Genomic DNA, 18,508 nt, shown 5'->3' on the forward strand with positions numbered 1-18,508 from the left:
AGGAGCATAACTGGACGCCTTCGTCTTTTCCAGCTGCAACAAATGTGTATCTCTCGTATTGGTCTCTGCAGCCACAGTAGGTGCTGCAACCTTCAAACAGTTTGACTTCACCCCAGAGGCTCACTCCTCCATCATCTCCTGAGACTGACAGGTGCCAATTTAGTGCATCATGGATCCTACCCATCTGGATACGCAGGAGTAAGTGGGTAGGTACTGGCAGCAACTGCCAGAGAGTAAGACACAGTGGCAGCCCTGCAGGGCTCTTGTATTGCAGTTGGGCAACAAAGGGGTATAAGAGGCTCTCTTGAGCTTCTCCCTGTCCTTCGTTCCAGGGTGGACCTAACAATGGCAGCAGTTCAAATGTTGTGAAAGAGGCAGTTCTTAACTGAAAACAGTATGGAATAAAAGCAGCTTATGCACTCCCATCAAATCTGGCATGGTGCTCAGCAATCATCATCATCATCACCTTCAGTTCCAACACATAATAAAACATCAGAGGAATGGCTTATGAAACCGATGGACTATGTTGAAATGGCTAAATTAATTGCCAAACTAAGAAGGCATAATGACAAAATGTTTAAGGAAGAATGGAAACCACTGATGGATTATCTGTCAAAGTATCACCCATACATGTAGTTGCAGGCAGGATTTGAAATATAAGCAGTTACTGGGAGATTTAATGATAGTGAAGTTTAGATAATGAATACATATGAATTGTAAAACAGCTAATAAAAAGTAGTAAAGTACAAACTTCAGGAAAGGAGGGGTGAACTTGCCAGACAGGAATATCTCCAGGCAGGACACACACACACTCTGAAACATCAAACATTAAAAACTTCCCAATACAGTCTTGCATCTTTGCACTTGTGTACAAAAGGATCTCATGCCTTGTGGCAGAGAACTCTTGCACACGAATTATTATTATTATTAACAACAACAACAACAACAACAACAACAATAATAATAATAACAACAATAATAATAATTTGTACACCGCCCATCTGGCTGTGTTTCCCCAGCCACTCTGGGCGGCTTCCAACAAAGATTAAAAATACATTAAAATGTTACACATTAAAAACTTCCCTTTCGCAACCGCCCCACTTCACCTAGAACAACCCTTTTCCAACATTTCATTTGTTCTGTAGTCTCCTCCCACTCTGTCTACATAACTTGACGAATCACTGTTCTTGAAATCATTGCAACCAGTCTCTCAAATCCCTTTCCAGGGGAGCAAGGGAGACACCGAACACACTGAGAACGATAAAAAAATAAAACCCACCAGGAAAAAGAGAGAGAGGTAAGTCTGTGCTGTCTTGGGCACACCTGCCTCAGGTGATGGGAGAAATCTCGCCAAGAGGATGTGGCACGGTTGGTCCATTTAGCTTAGTCTTGCCTAAGCTACATGGACAGGCAACAGCTGCCCAGGGGCTCTAACAGGAGTCCTTCCCAGGTCTACCTGAAGATGCTGGCGATTAAATCTTGGACCTCCTGCCCTGCATGCAAAGCAGATGCTCTTATCACTGAGCTACAGCCCTTCCCTTAGTGTGGGTGGCAAGGAGAGGAAGCAGGGTTGGGGAGAAATAAAAGGGGATTGCAGAAAGGGAGATGGAGAGACACCCTGCTTACTTTTGGCTCCAGCCCTGATCACTGCTGGTGGCCCCTGGAAGATTAACCCTGAGGGATTGCGGCCCTCCAGAGGAAGAATAGGTTCCAACTCCCCTGCTCTTAACTTTCAAGCTAGCTGTCCTTCAAAACCAAAACTAGGCTTCAAAATAAAAAATTCTACTTCGGCTATTCAGAGGTGTTAGGAAGAGTGCTGTTGTGCTCAGATCCTATTTTTGAGCTTCCCATGGGCATCCTGATCTAGATGGGCCAGCCGACTGATCCAACAGGACTCTCCTTCTGAAATATCGTGTTCTATGTATTCTGCAATTTCTGGGACGTTTCCCTTTCAGCTGCTGCAATGGCCCCCCATCTCCTTCCTTGGCTCTTGTGCCTCATCCTTTCGCTGGTGGAATCAAGCTCTGGCACTGAAGATGAATTGGTGGTGGTGACCAGCAGTGGCTCAGTCCGGGGGAAGCATCTCACGTCTGGCTCTGGCAACGTCACAGCCTTTTTAGGCATCCCCTATGCTGAGCCCCCGGTAGGCAAGCTGCGATTCCAGAAGCCCGTTCCTCATCAGCCATGGAGCCAGGTCTTGGAGGCCACCAACTTCAGCAATTCCTGCCCCCAGATAGTTATTGCCGGCACTCCAGATGCCGAAACATGGACGGCCAACACGCCCCTCTCAGAGGACTGTCTCTACCTCAACGTCTGGGTGCCCCATCCTCGGCCCTCCAAGCCAGCCGCTGTCCTTGTCTGGATCTATGGCGGGGCCTATTTTGTTGGCACAAGCTCCCTAGTGATATACAATGCGGAATTCCTAGCTGCTGCAGAGAATGTCATTGTGGTCTCCATGAATTACCGCCTGGGGCCTCTAGGTTTCCTTTCGTTGCCACCAGCTGTCCCAGGGAACATGGGCCTGATGGACCAGCAACTTGCCATGTCTTGGGTGAAGCAAAATGCAGCTGCCTTCGGTGGAGACCCTACTCGGATAACCATTTTTGGTGTGAGTGCAGGAGGAGCCTCTGTTGCATTTCACCTCCTCTCACCAGGGAGCCAGCCTCTTTTCCATCGTGCTGTGCTAGAGAGTGGAGCTTCCGTCGCGGCCTGGGCTTGGCTGAATCCTGAGGAGGCCAGGAGAAGAAGTCAGAAGCTGGCCAAGAAGATGGGCTGTGCTCAAGAAGAGGTCCCTGCTTTGGTGAGTTGCTTGCAGGGAAAGAACGCATCAGAGTTCCAAACCGCCCAGTTCCTTGTTGTGGACCCTACGGTGGTTCTGAATCCACCCTTTGCACCGACAACGGATGGGGAGTTCCTCACCGATGAGCCGCGGAAACTTCTAGAATCCAAGAACTTCACGGCTAAGCCTATCGTGATCGGTACCACCTCCGACGAAGGGTCTGTCTTCGTATTATATGCAAGCCTCTTTTTGAACATGACCAAAGACTGCCTTTTGACCCAGGAGCAACTGTTGAAGGGGCTGCAAATCACCGTCCGCAACGCAACCAGCGACTTCATCAAAGCTGCAGCTGAGAGATACAGTCAGGCAGAACCTGAAGGCCCAGCAAGGTACCGTTCAGCCATGGTGAAAGCCTGCGGCGATTACCTTTTCATCTGCCCAGTCACGGATGTCGCCACAGCAGTGACAGAGGCTGGAAGCCCCGTATATGTCTATACTTTCCGCCACCGCAGCACTGGCTCTGTTTGGCCTGAATGGCTGGGGGCCAGCCACGGAGCTGAGGTCCCGTATGTTTTCGGAACTTTGACGCTGTTGAAAGGAACCAAGGAAAAGCACACAAAGGCAGAGTTGGAGCTTATCTCCCGTGTCATGCGGTACTGGGCGGAATTTGCCCGAAGCGGGTAAGAGAACTTTTTGGTTTCTCCTTTCAGTTACCCTTGTCTCAACAGCACAAAGACAGTCACTTCTCTATGAGTACGACAACTTAGCCAAAAGACTTGTTTATTGCTTTGAGATTGAAAACATGAAACTTATGGGTAACCCACAACTTGTGCGCATTCCATACCCTCCAACATTTCCCCTATGAAAATAGGGGCTTCCTATTCCATAATAATAATTTTATTATTTAGATCCCGCCCATCTGACTGGGTTGCCCCAGGCACTCTGGCGGGCTTCCAACATACAGTGGTACCTCGGGTTAAGTACTTAATTCATTCCGGAGGTCCATTCTTAACCTGAAACTGTTCTTAGCCTGAAGCACCACTTTAGCTAATGGGGCCTCCCGCTGCTGCCTCGCCGCTGCAGCATGATTTCTGTTCTCATCCTGAAGCAAAGTTCCTAATCCGAGGTAATATTTCTGAGTTAGTGGAGTCTGTAACCTGAAGCATATGTAACCTGAGGTACCACTGTATATAAAAAACGTAGTAAACCATTAAGCATTTAAAATCTTCCCTACGCAGGGCTGCCTTCAAATGTCGTCTAAAGGTTGTATAGTTCAGGGGTCAGCAACCTTTTTCAGCCGTGGGCCAGTCCACCGTCCCTCAGACCATGTGGTGGGCCGGACTATATTTTGAAGGGGGGAAATGAACAAATTTCTATGCCCCACAAATAACCCAGAGATGCATTTTAAATAAAAGGACACATTCTACTCATGTAAAAACACGCTGATTCCCAGACCATCCGCGGGCTGGATTGAGAAAGCGATTGGGCCTCATCCAGCCTCCGGTCCTTAGGTTGCCTACCCCTGGTATAGTTACTTATCTCCTTGGCTTGAGAGGTGACATAACTCCACACCCTCCAAAATTTCTCCCATGAAAAGGACGTTGTAAGAAAAAGCAGGACATTATGGGGTCACATCAGAAACTGGGACAGCTTCTGTAAATCCGGGACTCTCCCTGGAAAATAGAGACACTAATGTCAGAGAGACTCACATTCAGCTTTACATGTTTGGCAAAAAAACCCCAAAAATTAAAAGGGGGTGGAAAATGGGTGGGTGTCCAGGACAAAAGACTTTGCCAATCCCGCCCGCCACTGAACCCAATATGTTTTGGCTATGGTTTTGGCAATGGTAAGTTGAGGGTGGCCTGTATAAAAGCTAAGCTCAAACTAAGATAAGGAAGCATTTCTGATATTCTCAGTGTTCAAAATTTTAGCTGATATAATTTGTGTGCATGCTAATTATAAATAATGTCATTATCTCAGCCTCTCTGGATCTAGCTTGCACTTCTCTATACTAAGGTAGCTATTCTACTTATTCTATAACACCGCACTTCTTTCTCCTGTGGGTTAAGGCAGGTGATCGCTAATAGCTAATCACAATGAGCAGGCAAAACCGCAGAAAGCTGCTATGCACTGATAACACTGATTGCAAGAAGGGTTGTTTGTGCAAGTGCAGAGTTGCACAATTAACAGGCACTGCATTGTGTTTTTGTTGGGGATAGTTAGCAACCAATTAGTGTGAAAGCAGAGTGTTTCGAAATTTTGTACAAAGTACACGCGCGCACACACACAAGTTAGCTATAATGCAATTGCATTACAGTGGTACCTCAGTTTTCGAACAGCTTAGTTCACGAACAACTTGGAATGCAAACCCTGCAAAACTGGAAGTAGGTGTTCCAGTTTTCGAACTTTTTTTTGGAAGCCAAATGTGCTCTGTTTTGAGTCCCCCTGTGTTTTCTGTTGCATTGCTAATTTGCATCCCCCCATTGTAATTCAAGCCTTCTGTTTCCAATTGCAGTGTTCTGAGGTGATATTTGGAGATTGAGACTTTTTCAGTTAATTTGTTTTTTTAAAAAATATTTTTTATTAACTGGCCAATCGCATCAAACTAAATCACATCACATAAATTCCAAATTACAAAGCCAAATTTTTAAATTTTGTTGGGGGAACCCATACTTCAAGATCCAAAGGGGGATTCAAATCATCTTCTTATTACTGCGTTAATGTCCAAATCAGTCCCAATGAGTCCAGACAAAGTTCATAATTCTATCCAGTCTTATCTTGGTGTTTCCACATCATATCTTGTTCATATAATTTCTCTTTTTCTTTTACGATCTCTTCTGATAGTCTCCTTAAGCCGATAAACACAAATATAATAATCCTGTGTGAATTTCCCGTTCTTGCAATCCAAGTCCAGATGGTTTCCATATATCATCTCCTTCATAGATAACATCGCTCTTTCCATCATAATCTTGCAAAACTGTCGCTCTTAAGTCCCACTGAGGAGTTAATCCATGATATATAAACAGCTTTGTTTCTCTCTTTCTCCTCCCAGACTCAAGAGCTCCAACTATGCCTCCCAAAATGGCGACGGCATTTTTAACTGCGTCATTCCAAAACTCTTATACTTTCCAGATTCGTCTTGAAACATTGCTTTGGTTCAAAAGTTTATCTCCACACAGCCTTAAATCCACAGCTTAAGTTCTTAAAACGACATTTCTGACTCGTTCGGGGAGGGGATTCTTGTTTAATCACATAAAAAAAGAGGAAAGTTTTTTTTCCCCTCCCCCCTCAGTCATTTGCCGTACCGTATCTTGACGTATCTTCTCATATTTTATTCTTTTTCTTGTTTTATCAGAGATCTCTTCTGTCAGCAGTCTTTACTCCCCCTCCTTCCTTGAAGTATGTGCAATTCTTCTCGTCCAAATTGTTTCTTTTGAAGTTCTTGCAACTAGAGGCGCAAATCAGAGACAGCGTCCAGGAGTGCCGGAATCCCACAGGAGGGCTTTGTGCCTAGTGCCACAAATTCGGGGGTGGTATAGGATACAGCAGGCAAGGGCCGTCCCCCCACAATCCTGGGGGGGGGGGGTTAAGGAGGCTAATTACCCCCATCATAGCCTCCAAATTACCTCGTGTGGGTCGGAGAGATGTTATTGTCAGCCATCTTCCGATGCGCCACCTAGTGGCCCCCCCTTTTTCAGTTAATTTGTTTTTGTGACTGTGTGGATCCCAGTTCAGCTACTGATTGATTGATTGATTGTGTGACTGTGGAAATGGATAAAAGCCCCCCATCCAAACAATGACTATTATCAGTGCAGTTAAGAAAAAAAATATTTTTTATTTTTATCATTTACAATACTGTTTAATTTATTTTATAGTACAGTACATTGTTTATTACTTTCATCTTATGGATCAATGGTCTCATAAGATAGTAAAATTCATGTTAAATTGCTGTTTTAGGGATTGTTTTTAAAAGTCTGGAACAGATTAATCTGTTTTGCATTACTTTCTATGGGAAAACGCGCCTTGGTTTAGGAACGCTTTGGTTTGGGAACAGACTTTCCAGAACGGATTAAGTTTGAGAACCAAGGTACCACTGTATAGTTTTGAGATCTGGTTCTCACAAATCTGGAAATTAATATTTTAATGGAGAAGCTGACAACTTGTGTACGAGAGAGTCAAACGGACAAGAAAATCACTACTTCTCAATCTACCAGGCAAAGTTTTATTACATACGTAACATTGACAGAACATAGTTACAGGCGTCCAAAACCACATGGCGATTGGTGGGAACTTTGTTTAACTGAAATGACTAAAAAGTTAAATTTAATTAAATAGACATTTGGTGCATTGCAGGGACGGGGGTGGGGAAAAAAAACAGCTGTATGATCCACTGTTTATGACTGCAAATAAAGAAAAACAATGAGGGGGGAATGCATGCAAGTCCATGAAATAAGACTGCAATAAAGAAAATTCACCTTGAAAGAAAGAAAAATAGTATATGTTACATTATAGTAATTTAACACATTTAATTGCTGCCTGGTTAGTCTAAAATAAATAAAAAAAGGAGACTGGATTAACAGAATCAGAAATAGCACTCCCATCTAGTATCAAAAACAGCCAATATTTTGGACTTTCTGAAATATTAGGAATGCCATTCCATCTTGAGTTTCACAGCATACTCTTTGTATATACCAGATTTCTCAGAAAGTGCACAAATCTGTCTCTTATTATGGAATCACAGATCCATTGGTCTCTGTGGTCTGTAAAAAGGAAACGGTTGCTCTTTTAACTGGAAATCATCTTTCCTCCTCCTCTACATGCTTTTGTGAAATCACAGCCTTGTTAGTCTTTGGCTCAATGAGCTCTAACCCAAGTTTAGAATATATAGCTGGCGATGATGAAAATGGGAGGCATGTTATCCCTCCCCAAAAAAGGGCAACATTACACTAGCTTAATTATGAACATGAGTCAAGTATTTCACTGATACTCAACATGGTTGTTTCGGAAACTCTGTCAGATGGGCAGGGTACAAGTAATAAATTATATTATTATTATTATTATTATTATTATTATTATTATTATTAGCACTCCACGCATGTCTAACACTGTTTTAAGAAAGCAGAGTGGTATATCGTGTGCCTCACACAGGACCAGTGCTATTTGAACAATGATTTAATTTGCTTCCCACTCAGCAATCCGACTCCTTCTGATGTCAACGAAACAAAATGGCCCGTCTACGACCCGGCACAGCAGAACTTCTTCGTCCTCAGCACGGACCCACCCCGTGTGATGGAGCCATCGCCGGCTCAGCAGTGCAGTTTTTGGAAAACACTCCCATCAGGGGCATCAAAGCCAGGTAAGTGGAAAGGAGGAACAGACAGGGCCAAATGCTTTCCTTGCAATGGTCACCTGTCATGGATTCTTTAGCTGAGATTCCTGCACTGCAGAGGGTTGGACTGGATGACCCTCAGATCCCTTCCAACTCTGTGATAGTAATAAATGTCCCCCACCACCATTCAGGCATGGCTTTTTCCAGTTAAAACACAATGATCTGGGTTTTACATGAACAAATTTCTCACTCGCGCACATATTCGCTTGGGGAGCTCATTCTCACCTCAGATATCTTTTGAAGGTCTTTTGTTTATGCTGGCAGGCTTATTCAATTGCCTGCCGTCGTTTTTATATTTATTTTGCATTGCTTTATGTGCATTTTATTGTATTTCATCATCATCATCATTTATACCCCACCCATCTGGCTGGGTTTCCCCAGCCACTCTGGGTGTCTTCCAACAAAATATTAAAAATAGGATAAAACATCAGACATTAAAAACTTCCCTAAACAGGGCTGCCTTCAGATGTCTTCTAAAAGTCAGAGAGTTGTTTATTTCCTTGACATCTGATGGGAGGACGTTCCACAGGCTGGGCGCCACTACCGAGAAGGCCCTCTGCCTGGTTCCCTGTAACCTCACTTCTCACAGTGAGGGAACCGCCAGAAGGCCCTCAGAGCTGAACCTCACTGTCTGAACTCATATGGGTGAGTGAAATCTAAATATTTTTGTAAATAAAATTAAAAAATAGATCAGAAGCTCAGTGTGGTGGTGGTAACCGAGGAGAAGGGAAATTCTCTGAGGCAGCCCTAAGTGTGTTTGCATCTGGCACCTTCATTGCCTAGTTTTTTGTCATGTGCTGAAGACATAACTTTTTATGCTGGTCTTAGACACCTGGGAGATATATTCTTATGTCCTTATTTTTAGCATCCACCATATACTTATGACTTTAATGGTTGAAAGCATTTTTATATTTCATTGCTGTAACCCACCCTGGGATCTTACAGGGAAGGGTTGGTAAGATATCAAAATACTACTACTAATAATAATAATAAGTTCATTTCCTCCTTCATTTGCCATTAAAAAAATATCCAAGAAGATGTCTTATCCACACAGGAATATGAAAGGAAGGAGGAGCTGTGAATTAAGAGAAAGGCTTTTATTTCACAGGTAAGTATCAGTAAGGATGGAGAGAAAGAAAGGATCTGGTTGGGAGTTGGGAGAAAGTAGTCCAATGGGACCAGTATAATTTTTTTGGTGGAATACAATTTTCTCCAGCCAAAATTAAGCGTTTAAAAGATCCATTTTATAAGATTTGATTGGGGAGCAATTTAAGCATCTGCTCCTGGAAATAATGGGGATTAAAAAGTGGTTAATTTGGGTTGGATTGTAGTTTATATTTACTTCAGTTTATGCCACCACACTGTCCCATTTGATTCAAGGGACTCGATACTATTTTTACATTGGCAGTTAGTTCTACGCAGAGAAGACCTGTTGAAATGAATGGAAATTACTAACTTAGCTTCCTTAAACTTCAACGGGCCTACCCAGAGGAAGACTTGGTTGAATACAACTAAGTCAACATAACAGCACCTACACCCTCCCAGTCCTTACGGAAGACGGGTTACTGTACTACTAGCACCTGGGCACACCTTGGAGACGACAGGCAGGTTATAAATGTGAAATAATCACAATACATTGTGAACTGAAATAGGAGTGTAGCGCAAAGGAGAACATTTTTCCTCCATAATTCTTTTTTTATATATATGGAGAAATCATCATTTTCTTGACTGAAAATATTTGGACCCTCTCAGTCACCAGGATTTCCTCTTTTCAAACATTATAAAAATACGAAATCGTTGATATGAAACACACCAACATTTAAACCTAAGATGGAGAACATGTGACCTGTTACCCCCAGTGAGCATAGTCAATAGTCAGGATTGACTCTAGTTCAGCAACATCTGGAGGGCCACATGTTCCCCACCCCTGATTTAGGCCCCATCTGTGGTCTAAACCACTGAGCTGAGGGCTTGCCGATCAGAAGGTCGGAGGTTCAAATCCCCACGACGGGGTGAGCTCCCATTGATCGGTCCCAGCTCCTGCCAACCTAGCAGTTCTAAAGCACGTCAAAGTGCAAATAAATAGGTACCACTCTGGCGGGAAGGTAAATGGCGTATCCGTGCGCTGCTCCTGTTTCGCCACATGACCCGGAAAAACTCTGTGGACAAACATCGGCTCCATCGGCCAGTAAAGCGAGATGAGTGCCGCAACCCCAGAGTCGTTCGCGACTGGACTTAACTGTCAGGGGTCCTTTACCTTTACACAAGACATGTAATGCAGTATCGGATACCACTTCCAACAGCCATGGCTCTCCCCCCCCCCCCCAAAGAATCCTGGGCGATGTAGTTTGCTAAGGACGTTGAGAGTTATTAAGAGACCCCTATTCCCCTCTCAGAGCTACACTTCCCAGAGTTCCCTGGGAAGGGAGCAGGATTGTTAAATGACTTTGAGAAGTGTAGCCCTGTGAGGGAATATGGGGTCTCCTCTCACAACCCGTAACAGACGGCATTTCCCAGGATTCTCTGTATATCCATGACTGTATAAAGTGGTACGATACTGCTTTCAATGTATATTGCAGATGAGGCCTTATGCAGATAAAAGAGTCGGCAGTTTGGTTGAGGAACGAAACTTAGGAAAATATCCCGTTGATAGCTAAAGGGGAGGAGAAACCCACTTTTCCAGTTGTTCATGTAAAATCTCCAAGGCCAAGGGAACGGGCAACTATAAACAAGGGAGAGAGTTCTAGACATGAGGCACCCTGACTAAAAAGGCACTGTCTCTTGTTGGCTTGCAATCCACCTTCAAAGGGAGGGACATTGAATGGAGCCTCTGAAGAAGGCTTTAACAACTGGGCAGGTACGTATGGAAGGAGGCTGTCAGGAACCCAGTTCAAGCTGTTTAAGCCAGGGGTAGAAAACCTATGGCCCTCCAGATGTTGCTAATTTACAGGTCCCATAAACTCTGACCATTGGCCATGTTGGCTGAGGCTCATGGGAGTTTTGTAGTCCAATAACCTCAGGAGAGCCACAGGTTCTCAACCACTGGTTGGCAGGGTCAGACCAAAACCAGTACACCCTCAGAAATGTCATTTACCTGCACATGTGGTTTTGGGGAAGGACTTCCAGGACACCCATTCACAACCACACTGAGCTATCCTCCACCAGTAAAAAGAGCTCCCGCTAACACCAAATGCTTTGTGTCCCACAGAGATGTCTGAAAAGATGCAGAAGAACCTATTATGTGGAATTATAAAGCTTCGTTTTCGCAGAAAGGGCTTGCTACTGCCTTGCAAAGACCTGCCTGAAAGCCAAGGTTGATTCTCCAAGGGCCGCAACTCTTCAAGATGAAGCAGAATTATAGTGATAATTGATACCTCTGTTTTCTTTTTGTGAACTACTAGGCATCCCCAAACTCAGCCCTCCAGATGTTTTGGGACTACAACTCCCATCATCCCTAGCTAACAGAACCAGTGGTCAGGGATGATGGGAATTGTAGTCCAAAAACATCTGGAGGGCCGAGTTTGTGGGTACCTGACTTAGAGGCTTGCTTGCTTTTTTTACAGTCAAGTGGGATGTAACTTTTATGCAATAAATAAATCTTTGGAAAGCATTTCCCCAGCTTCGTATCCTTGCCTCTGCATTACAGCAACAAAGGTCAGCAATATAAATTGAAATTTTGTATGGAAACGGGTGTGAAAAGTTTAGCTTTAGTGGGGATATTCACGTTCTGCACAAAGGCCAAAGTTCAGAACCTCATATAGAGTTCGAGCTCAACAACACCTGGAGGGCCATACAGTCCCCTTTCCACATTTATAATTACATTTTTACCAGCTAGATTTATTATTACGTTCCAAAACCAAGGCATGCTCTCCCATTGAAAGTAATGCAAAATGGATTAATCCATCCCAGACTTTTAAAAACAACCCCTAAAACAGCAATTTAACATGAATTTTACTATCTAACGAGACCATTGAAAATGAAAGCTATAAATGTACTGCAGTCACACAATCAATCAATCAATCAGCAGCTGAACTGGATTCCACACAGTCACAAAAACAAAACAAAAAGAGCCGCAAAAACAAAAATGCAAAAACAAAATAGCAAAAACAGACAGACCTCAGTGTAACACTCAAAATGGAAGTGTGGCACTCAAAACGCAACACGTTCGGCTTCCCAAAAGTTTGCAAACCAGAACACTTACTTCTGGGTTTGTAGTGTTTGGGTTCCAAGTTGTTTCATTACCAAGGTGTTTGAGAACCAAGACACCACTGTACCTGAAATAGTCTCCTATCACACCAAACCCTCTTTGCAAAGGAATCCCGAGGAGGCAGTAATATTGGGCAGACACTAGGTGGCACCATGATGCTAAGCATCAAGAGCAGAGACTTTTAACCCCAAATGTTTGGTGTATGGGAGCCTCCAATGAAATATCTGGCCACAAAGACAGGTATAATGACACCCTGAAGCTGGTGTGTATATTTCCCTCTGAAGTTAGTACAGTAAGAAGTTGTTCTTGTCAGGAACAAGAAAGAGTATTCTGGCCCCTTAAAAAATAAAGCAGATTTATTCTGTGAGCTAGAGGAGTTTGCTCATGCCAATGTATTGTCTGTAGCAGACAGTTACACACAAAAGGCAGCACTGGGTCTTTGGAAACCAGAGTCACAGAAGAGGCTTGTTCACACAACAAACTCTACACAGGTATATGTGTGCAAGTGCTTATGTGAAAAAGGTATACTCTTGTTGATTTGTACACCTCAACTATTGTCTGCACAGACTGTACACATTTGAAGCTCTGTGTGTAAATAACTATGAGTATACAGCTATTTGTGTACACAGGCACACAGATTTTACACTTGCTGAATGGAATGGGTGAACACGCTTAAGAAAACTCCAGCTCCAGCTCTCGGTGGCAATTTGTTGTTGTTTTTTAGTCGTTTAGTCGTGTCCGACTCTTCGTGACCCCATGGGCCAGAGCACACCAGGCACTCCTTTCTTCCACTGCCTCCCGAGTTTGGTCAAACTCATGCTGGTAGCTTCGAGAACACTGTCCAACCATCTGGTCCTCTGTCGTCCCCTTCTCCTTGTGCCCTCCATCTTTCCCAACATCAGGGTCTTTTCCAGGGAGTCTTCTCTTCTCATGAGGTGGCCAAAGCATTGGAGCCTTAGCTTCACGATCTGTCCTTCCAGTGAGCACTCAGGGCTGATTTCCTTCAGAATGGAGAGGTTTGATCTTCTTGCAGTCCATAGGACTCTCAAGAGTCTCCTCCACCACCATCATTCAAAAGCATCAATTCTTCGGCGATCAGCCTTCTTTATGGTCCAGCTCTCACTTCCATCCATCACTACTGGGAAAACCATAGCTTTAACTATATGGACCTTTGTTGGCAAGGTGATATCTCTGCTTTTTAAGATGCTGTCTAGGTTTGTCATTGCAAAAACAAACATGTGAAGTCTGAAAGCTCATTTTGCGGTCACGTGCCTTAAATCACAGCTTGCTTTGTAGCTCTGCTACAACAAAAACATGGATCCAAAGCACGGATCCTCACTATTTTAATCAACCAAGCTCCCACATTTATCATGTAAACCAGGGGTGCCCAAACTTTTTTCAAAGAGGGCCAGATTTGATGTAGTGAACATGCGTGAGGGCTGGTCAAAGTTGTTGCACTTTTTATAGGACTTTACCCCAGGACATATACTGCCGTGGGGGCTGGGTTAAATCACCCGGCAGCCCGGCCTAGGCCCCAATATGGACTTTGGACATGCCTGATGTAAACCTACCTCACCATCCATGCGTAGGACTGCACCATGTGTTGCTAAAGCATAAGCTGAAGGACCGCAGCCTCATGATCCATGCGCTGGAACCTCAAGACTAGACTACTGCGATGCATTCTGTGTGGGGCTACCCTTTGGCTTGGTGCACAGGCTGCAGCTGGTGCAAAACACTGCAGGTAGACGGTTGTTTATCACCAGCCCACAACTCCAGTGCTCAAAAGTCTGCACAGCCTGACTTGACAACTACTGGGCCAGGTTCAAGGTTCCTGTATTAATTTAGGTAAAGGTAAAGGGACCCCTGACCATTAGGTCCAGTCGTGACCGACTCTGGGGTTGCAGCGCTCATCTCGCTTTATTGGCCGAGGGAGCCAGCGTACAGCTTCCGGGTCATGTGGCCAGCATGACTAAGCCGCTTCTGGCAAACCAGAGCAGCGCACGGAAACACCATTTACCTTCCCGCCAGAGCGGCACCTATTTATCTACTTGCACTTTGACGTGCTTTCGAACTGCTAGGTGGGCAGGAGCAGGGACCGAGCAACGGGAGCTCACCCCGTCGTGGGGATTCGAACCGCTGACCTTCTGATCAGCAAGTCCTAGGCTCTGTGGTTTAACCCACAGCGCCACCTGCGTCCCTTTGTATTAATTTACAAGGCCCTTAATAATTTGGTCCTTGAGGATACATCAAGGACCACCTAATGCCTTATATCCCAGCCCAATTACTGAGGTATTTGTAACTGTTAGCAGTCCCCAATGTCTGGGATGCATAGCTCATATTCTCCCCGAGCTGCGGGTGCAGTACTGTGGACCCAGTTTCATGAAACTTCCTTCCGGCTGAGGTCAAACAAGCCGCCAACCCTGTCGAACATCTGGCACCTACTCAATACTTTTTAAAAATTCCAGCGGGCATGTTAATTGAAGCTTGGTTTTATAATTTTAACTGATTTTTACATTGTATCTTTGTAAACCACTTGCTTAGAGACAGTGGTAGTTGAGCAGTATATAAATTGCTTAAGTTAATAAGTTAAGTATATATAGTTGAGCAGTATATAAATTCCTTAAGTTATAAATTCCGTAAGTTAATAAACAAATGGTGGTTTCTGCTGAGCTATGCCAGTGTTTCCCAAACTTGGGTCGCCAGCTGTTTTCGGACTACAATTCCCATCATCCCTGACCATTGGTCTTGCTAGCTAGGGATGATGGGAGTTGTAGTCCGAAAACAGCTGGGAAACGCTGACCTACGCAGATGAGTTAACTCACAGCTGACCCAGCAGGCTTGAACTCTGCACCCATCAGCTATGGGGCTGTGATTTCAACTCCGCCTTCTCCAGGGGCTGGCTGCACGAGGGAATTATCTGGATCCAATCCAGCAGCATCTGTGCCTGACACACACCTGACAGCTGTGGGGTATGTGGGCACCATTTGCAGGAAAGAACTTTGCACGCCTAACTTGGGACCAGAATCTAACCCACAAGCTGGAGGTTCCCTACCGGTTACAAGCAGGTAATAGTAGTAGTAGTAGTAGTAGTAATTTATTTGTACCCCGCCAATCTGGCTGGGTTTCCCCAGCCACTCTGTGTGGCTTCCAACAAAAGATTAAAAATGCATTAAAACGTCAGACATAAAAAACTTCCCTAAACAGGGCTGCCTTCAGATGTCTTCTAAAAGTCAGATATTTGTTTAGCTCTTTGACGTCTGACAGGAGGGTGTTCCACAGGGTGGGCGCCACTACCGAGAAGGCCCTCTGCCTGGTTCCCTGTAACCTCACTTCTCGCAGTGAGGGAACCGCCAGAAGGCCCTCGGTGCTGGACCTCAGTGCCCGGACTGAACGATGGGGGTGGAGACACTCCTTCAGGTATACTGGACCGAGGCCACTTAGGGCTTTAAAGCTCAGCACCAACACTTTGAATTGTGCTCGGAAACTACTGGGAGCCAATGTAGGTCTTTCAAGACCTACGTTACATGGTCTCGGCGGCAGGTAGCAGCGCTCCCAGCTTACGGACTGCACCGTGTAACAGGTGTCTGGCCCAGCAGCCTAAGGCGGACAAGCCACTGCAACAGGCATTCAGAATCCATTCATTTCATAAACCCTGCAGGGCTCAATCTCTGTGTTTGTGTATGTGTGTGTTTCCCTTTTGCCCAAGGGTCTGGGAGTGGGAGAGAGCTCTTTAGCATGCTGCTTTTAAAATAATTAAATTATAAACAAACTTGATGCTACGAATAGCAATGTCAGGTGCTGCCGGGGGGGGGGGGAGAAGGGGGTCTACTCGGAAGTAAATACTGCGTCCAGGCGCAATTAGCGCCGATTTAAGGTGCACCAAGACTGCCTAAAAACCTCACCAAAGATATGCAACGGGTCGCTTCGTTGCAGAGGGAAGAGTTAGTGCACCGTGGAGGCTGGAAGGCTTCTATTCTACATGCGGGGGGGGGGCGAGGAAAATGTGCTGGGGGGGCAAGGAAAGGAGCTGAGCTCTAACTATAGGCTCCCACGCTTGAGCAGGCCCGACTCCGTGGGGCGGACCACCCTCTCTCCTGGAGGAGGAGGTTCCCATCCACGGCGTGGCCTCCCGCGCTCCTGAACGGGAAATCTCTGCAGCCCAAGACTCTCCGCGAGGCAGCTCCTCCCTTCCTGCCTCGAGCCGCCGCCAGCCGCGCCCCCCTCCCCAGTTATCTGCTGCCTGCCAAGCCCCGCCCCTCTTCATTGTCCTCCCCTTTCTGTTTATACACAAAGACCCCCATCTTCTTCCCCCTTCCCCTTCCTCCATCCCTCGCTTTCTTTCCTCTCTTTCCTTTTTTTAAAAAAAAATCTTTTCTCTTCCCCTTCTTTTTCTCCACCCTTTCTTTTCTCTCTTTCTCTCTCCCCCCCCCATCCCCGCCCTCCTGCCTTCCTGGGTTAAAGGATTTGAGCAATGGGTCTGGAGGTGGAGCTCGTCGGAGGATTAGAAGAAGCGGATGTGAGAAGAGATTGAGAGGGATTTTTCTCTCTCTCTTCTCTGCCTCGCTCTGTCGCTCCGATCCCGAAAACTTCTCGGAAAGAAGCGGAGGGAGGAGGAAAGAGGAGGGTTTGTGGTTTTTTTTTTTTTAAAAAAAGGGAACTAACCAAACCCCCTTCCTCCCCTCCACCCAGCAACAATCCTGACTCAGACCCGCTTGGATCTGCCCTCCCTTCCCCTCGGCTTGGGGAAAAGAGGAAAAAAAGATCTGCTGCTGAAATCTACTGCCAAGCAGAGGACCAGCTCCGCCCGCGCCCAGCCACGCTCCCGGGGATCATGGGCCAAGCGAGGGATCCAGCCTGCCGCCTGCCCCACGCCTCCAGGACCTAGCTGGATTAAGACTCTCCTCGCGTGTTTTTGCGTATCGTCGGAATACGCTTTCCCCTCCGGCTCCTCTGAGCACTGGAGGTGGCTCCCCCCCCCTCTCTTGGCGTCTTGAGGACAAGCCGCCGCTCCGGATCTGGGTTCTGATTTCGGAGCGGACGACCCTCCTGCCTTCTCGGACGCCTGGGTTCTAACGGAGCCGTGAAGAAATTCCACAGAAGGTGGAGCGGGGGAGAAGAAGAAGAAAGGATTCTTTTGATCTCGAAATTCACTGCTTTTCCCCTTCCAATTCTCGGGCACTTTGATTCTCTGCAGACACTGAAATACATTATCTCTACCGCTGTCTTTTTTTAAAAAAAAAAAAAGCTCCTTTGATCTCTTGTTCCTCACCGGACTCCTGGGTTCTGTCGACTTATTGGAACGCTCCACCATTTTAATTATTTATTTTTGATGTCTATAATCCTCTTTCCTCCCGAGCTCCCGGACTGCTGAATTCTCGGGATTTTCTGAATATTAAGAAATTCTTGTTCTACAGACATCCAGCCACCTCTCTCCATCCTTTTGGACTTCTGGGTTTCCAACTTGAGATTTGAGCCCGTCTCCCCCCCACCCCCCACCGCCTTGGGCTTTGTGCTGATTTCCTCATCAGGCATCCTGGCTTCCTGACCCAGTTAAGAACTTTTAAGAGGAGGAGTTAGGTACCAAAGTCAACTCGGCACCTCTATCGTTGCTGGATTTAAACTCCTGGAATCGCTTGAAATTCTCGCATTCGGACTCTGGTAAATTCAATATTTAATTTTATCTCATTTCCACGCTGCCTCTTGCAGCCCCACAAACCCACTTTTCCTTTTCAGTCATCCACTGGGGGGCATCCTGATCAGTTTCTGCCAACAGGCAGGAGAAATTGGAGCTGTTCAGGATTTATTTTATCCCAGTTATTTAATTACAACTTACTTCCTGTCGATAATATTAATCTCCCCCCCTACCCCCCCCCCCGTTGCCAATCGCATGGGTCCTTGGTGACCTTCTGAACCCGAACCATTCCCCTCCTCAGGTTCAGATGAAAAGAATTCCCTCCCCCACCCCCAAATTGGGAACCAAAAATACTGCCCCCCAAACTATATCCCTGTTATCTGAGATTAGTTTCCACTACTCGGTACGAAAACCGCAAGACCTGCATGTTTTAATTTAGATCAAGTAAGGAGGATGGCCTGTCACCCCCTTAGCCTGTGCACACGCTTGCCTCTTCAGGTT

At 45.6% G+C, this 18,508-nt stretch overlaps 2 protein-coding genes across 8 annotated transcripts in view; both read left to right on the top strand.

Moving 5' to 3' along the window:
• Positions 1-1,118: 1,118 nt before the first annotated feature.
• On the top strand, positions 1,119-11,778 carry LOC307208531 (cholinesterase-like). 7 transcript variants are annotated; one of them, XM_079963193.1, is made up of 5 exons: positions 1,119-1,297; positions 1,956-3,459; positions 7,972-8,135; positions 9,203-9,276; positions 11,377-11,502. In XM_079963193.1, the coding sequence occupies exons 2-4, from the start codon at positions 1,964-1,966 to the stop codon at positions 9,247-9,249; spliced, it is 1,707 nt and encodes a 568-aa protein (XP_079819319.1). In that variant the 5' UTR covers positions 1,119-1,297; positions 1,956-1,963; the 3' UTR covers positions 9,250-9,276; positions 11,377-11,502. The 7 variants fall into 7 exon arrangements, with proteins under 7 accessions (XP_079819319.1, XP_079819320.1, XP_079819318.1 ...); XM_079963194.1 differs by having other exon boundaries at positions 9,203-9,280; positions 11,379-11,487; XM_079963196.1 differs by having other exon boundaries at positions 1,123-1,297; positions 9,206-9,280; positions 11,379-11,487.
• Positions 11,779-15,643: 3,865 nt separating this feature from the next.
• The window catches only part of PPP1R18 (protein phosphatase 1 regulatory subunit 18), a 44,802-nt gene continuing 41,937 nt past the window's right edge, over positions 15,644-18,508 (top strand). The window contains exon 1 of the mRNA XM_079963148.1: positions 15,644-18,033. The gene's annotated coding sequence lies outside the window, so the exon portion shown is untranslated. The remainder of the gene's footprint in view (positions 18,034-18,508) is intronic.

This window comes from Podarcis cretensis, assembly GCF_951804945.1.
Source record: "Podarcis cretensis genome assembly, chromosome: 2".
NCBI classification, from domain to species: domain Eukaryota; kingdom Metazoa; phylum Chordata; class Lepidosauria; order Squamata; family Lacertidae; genus Podarcis; species Podarcis cretensis.

Coding starts and splice junctions, on each gene's coding strand:
- LOC307208531 (XM_079963192.1), top strand. CDS start 1,964: ATGGCCCCCCATCTCCTTCCTTGGCTCTTGTGCCTCATCCTTTCGCTG. Junction 3,460..7,971: donor GCGGAATTTGCCCGAAGCGG/GTAAGAGAACTT, acceptor CTTCCCACTCAG/CAATCCGACTCCTTCTGATG. Junction 8,136..11,376: donor ATCAGGGGCATCAAAGCCAG/GTAAGTGGAAAG, acceptor TGTGTCCCACAG/AGATGTCTGAAAAGATGCAG.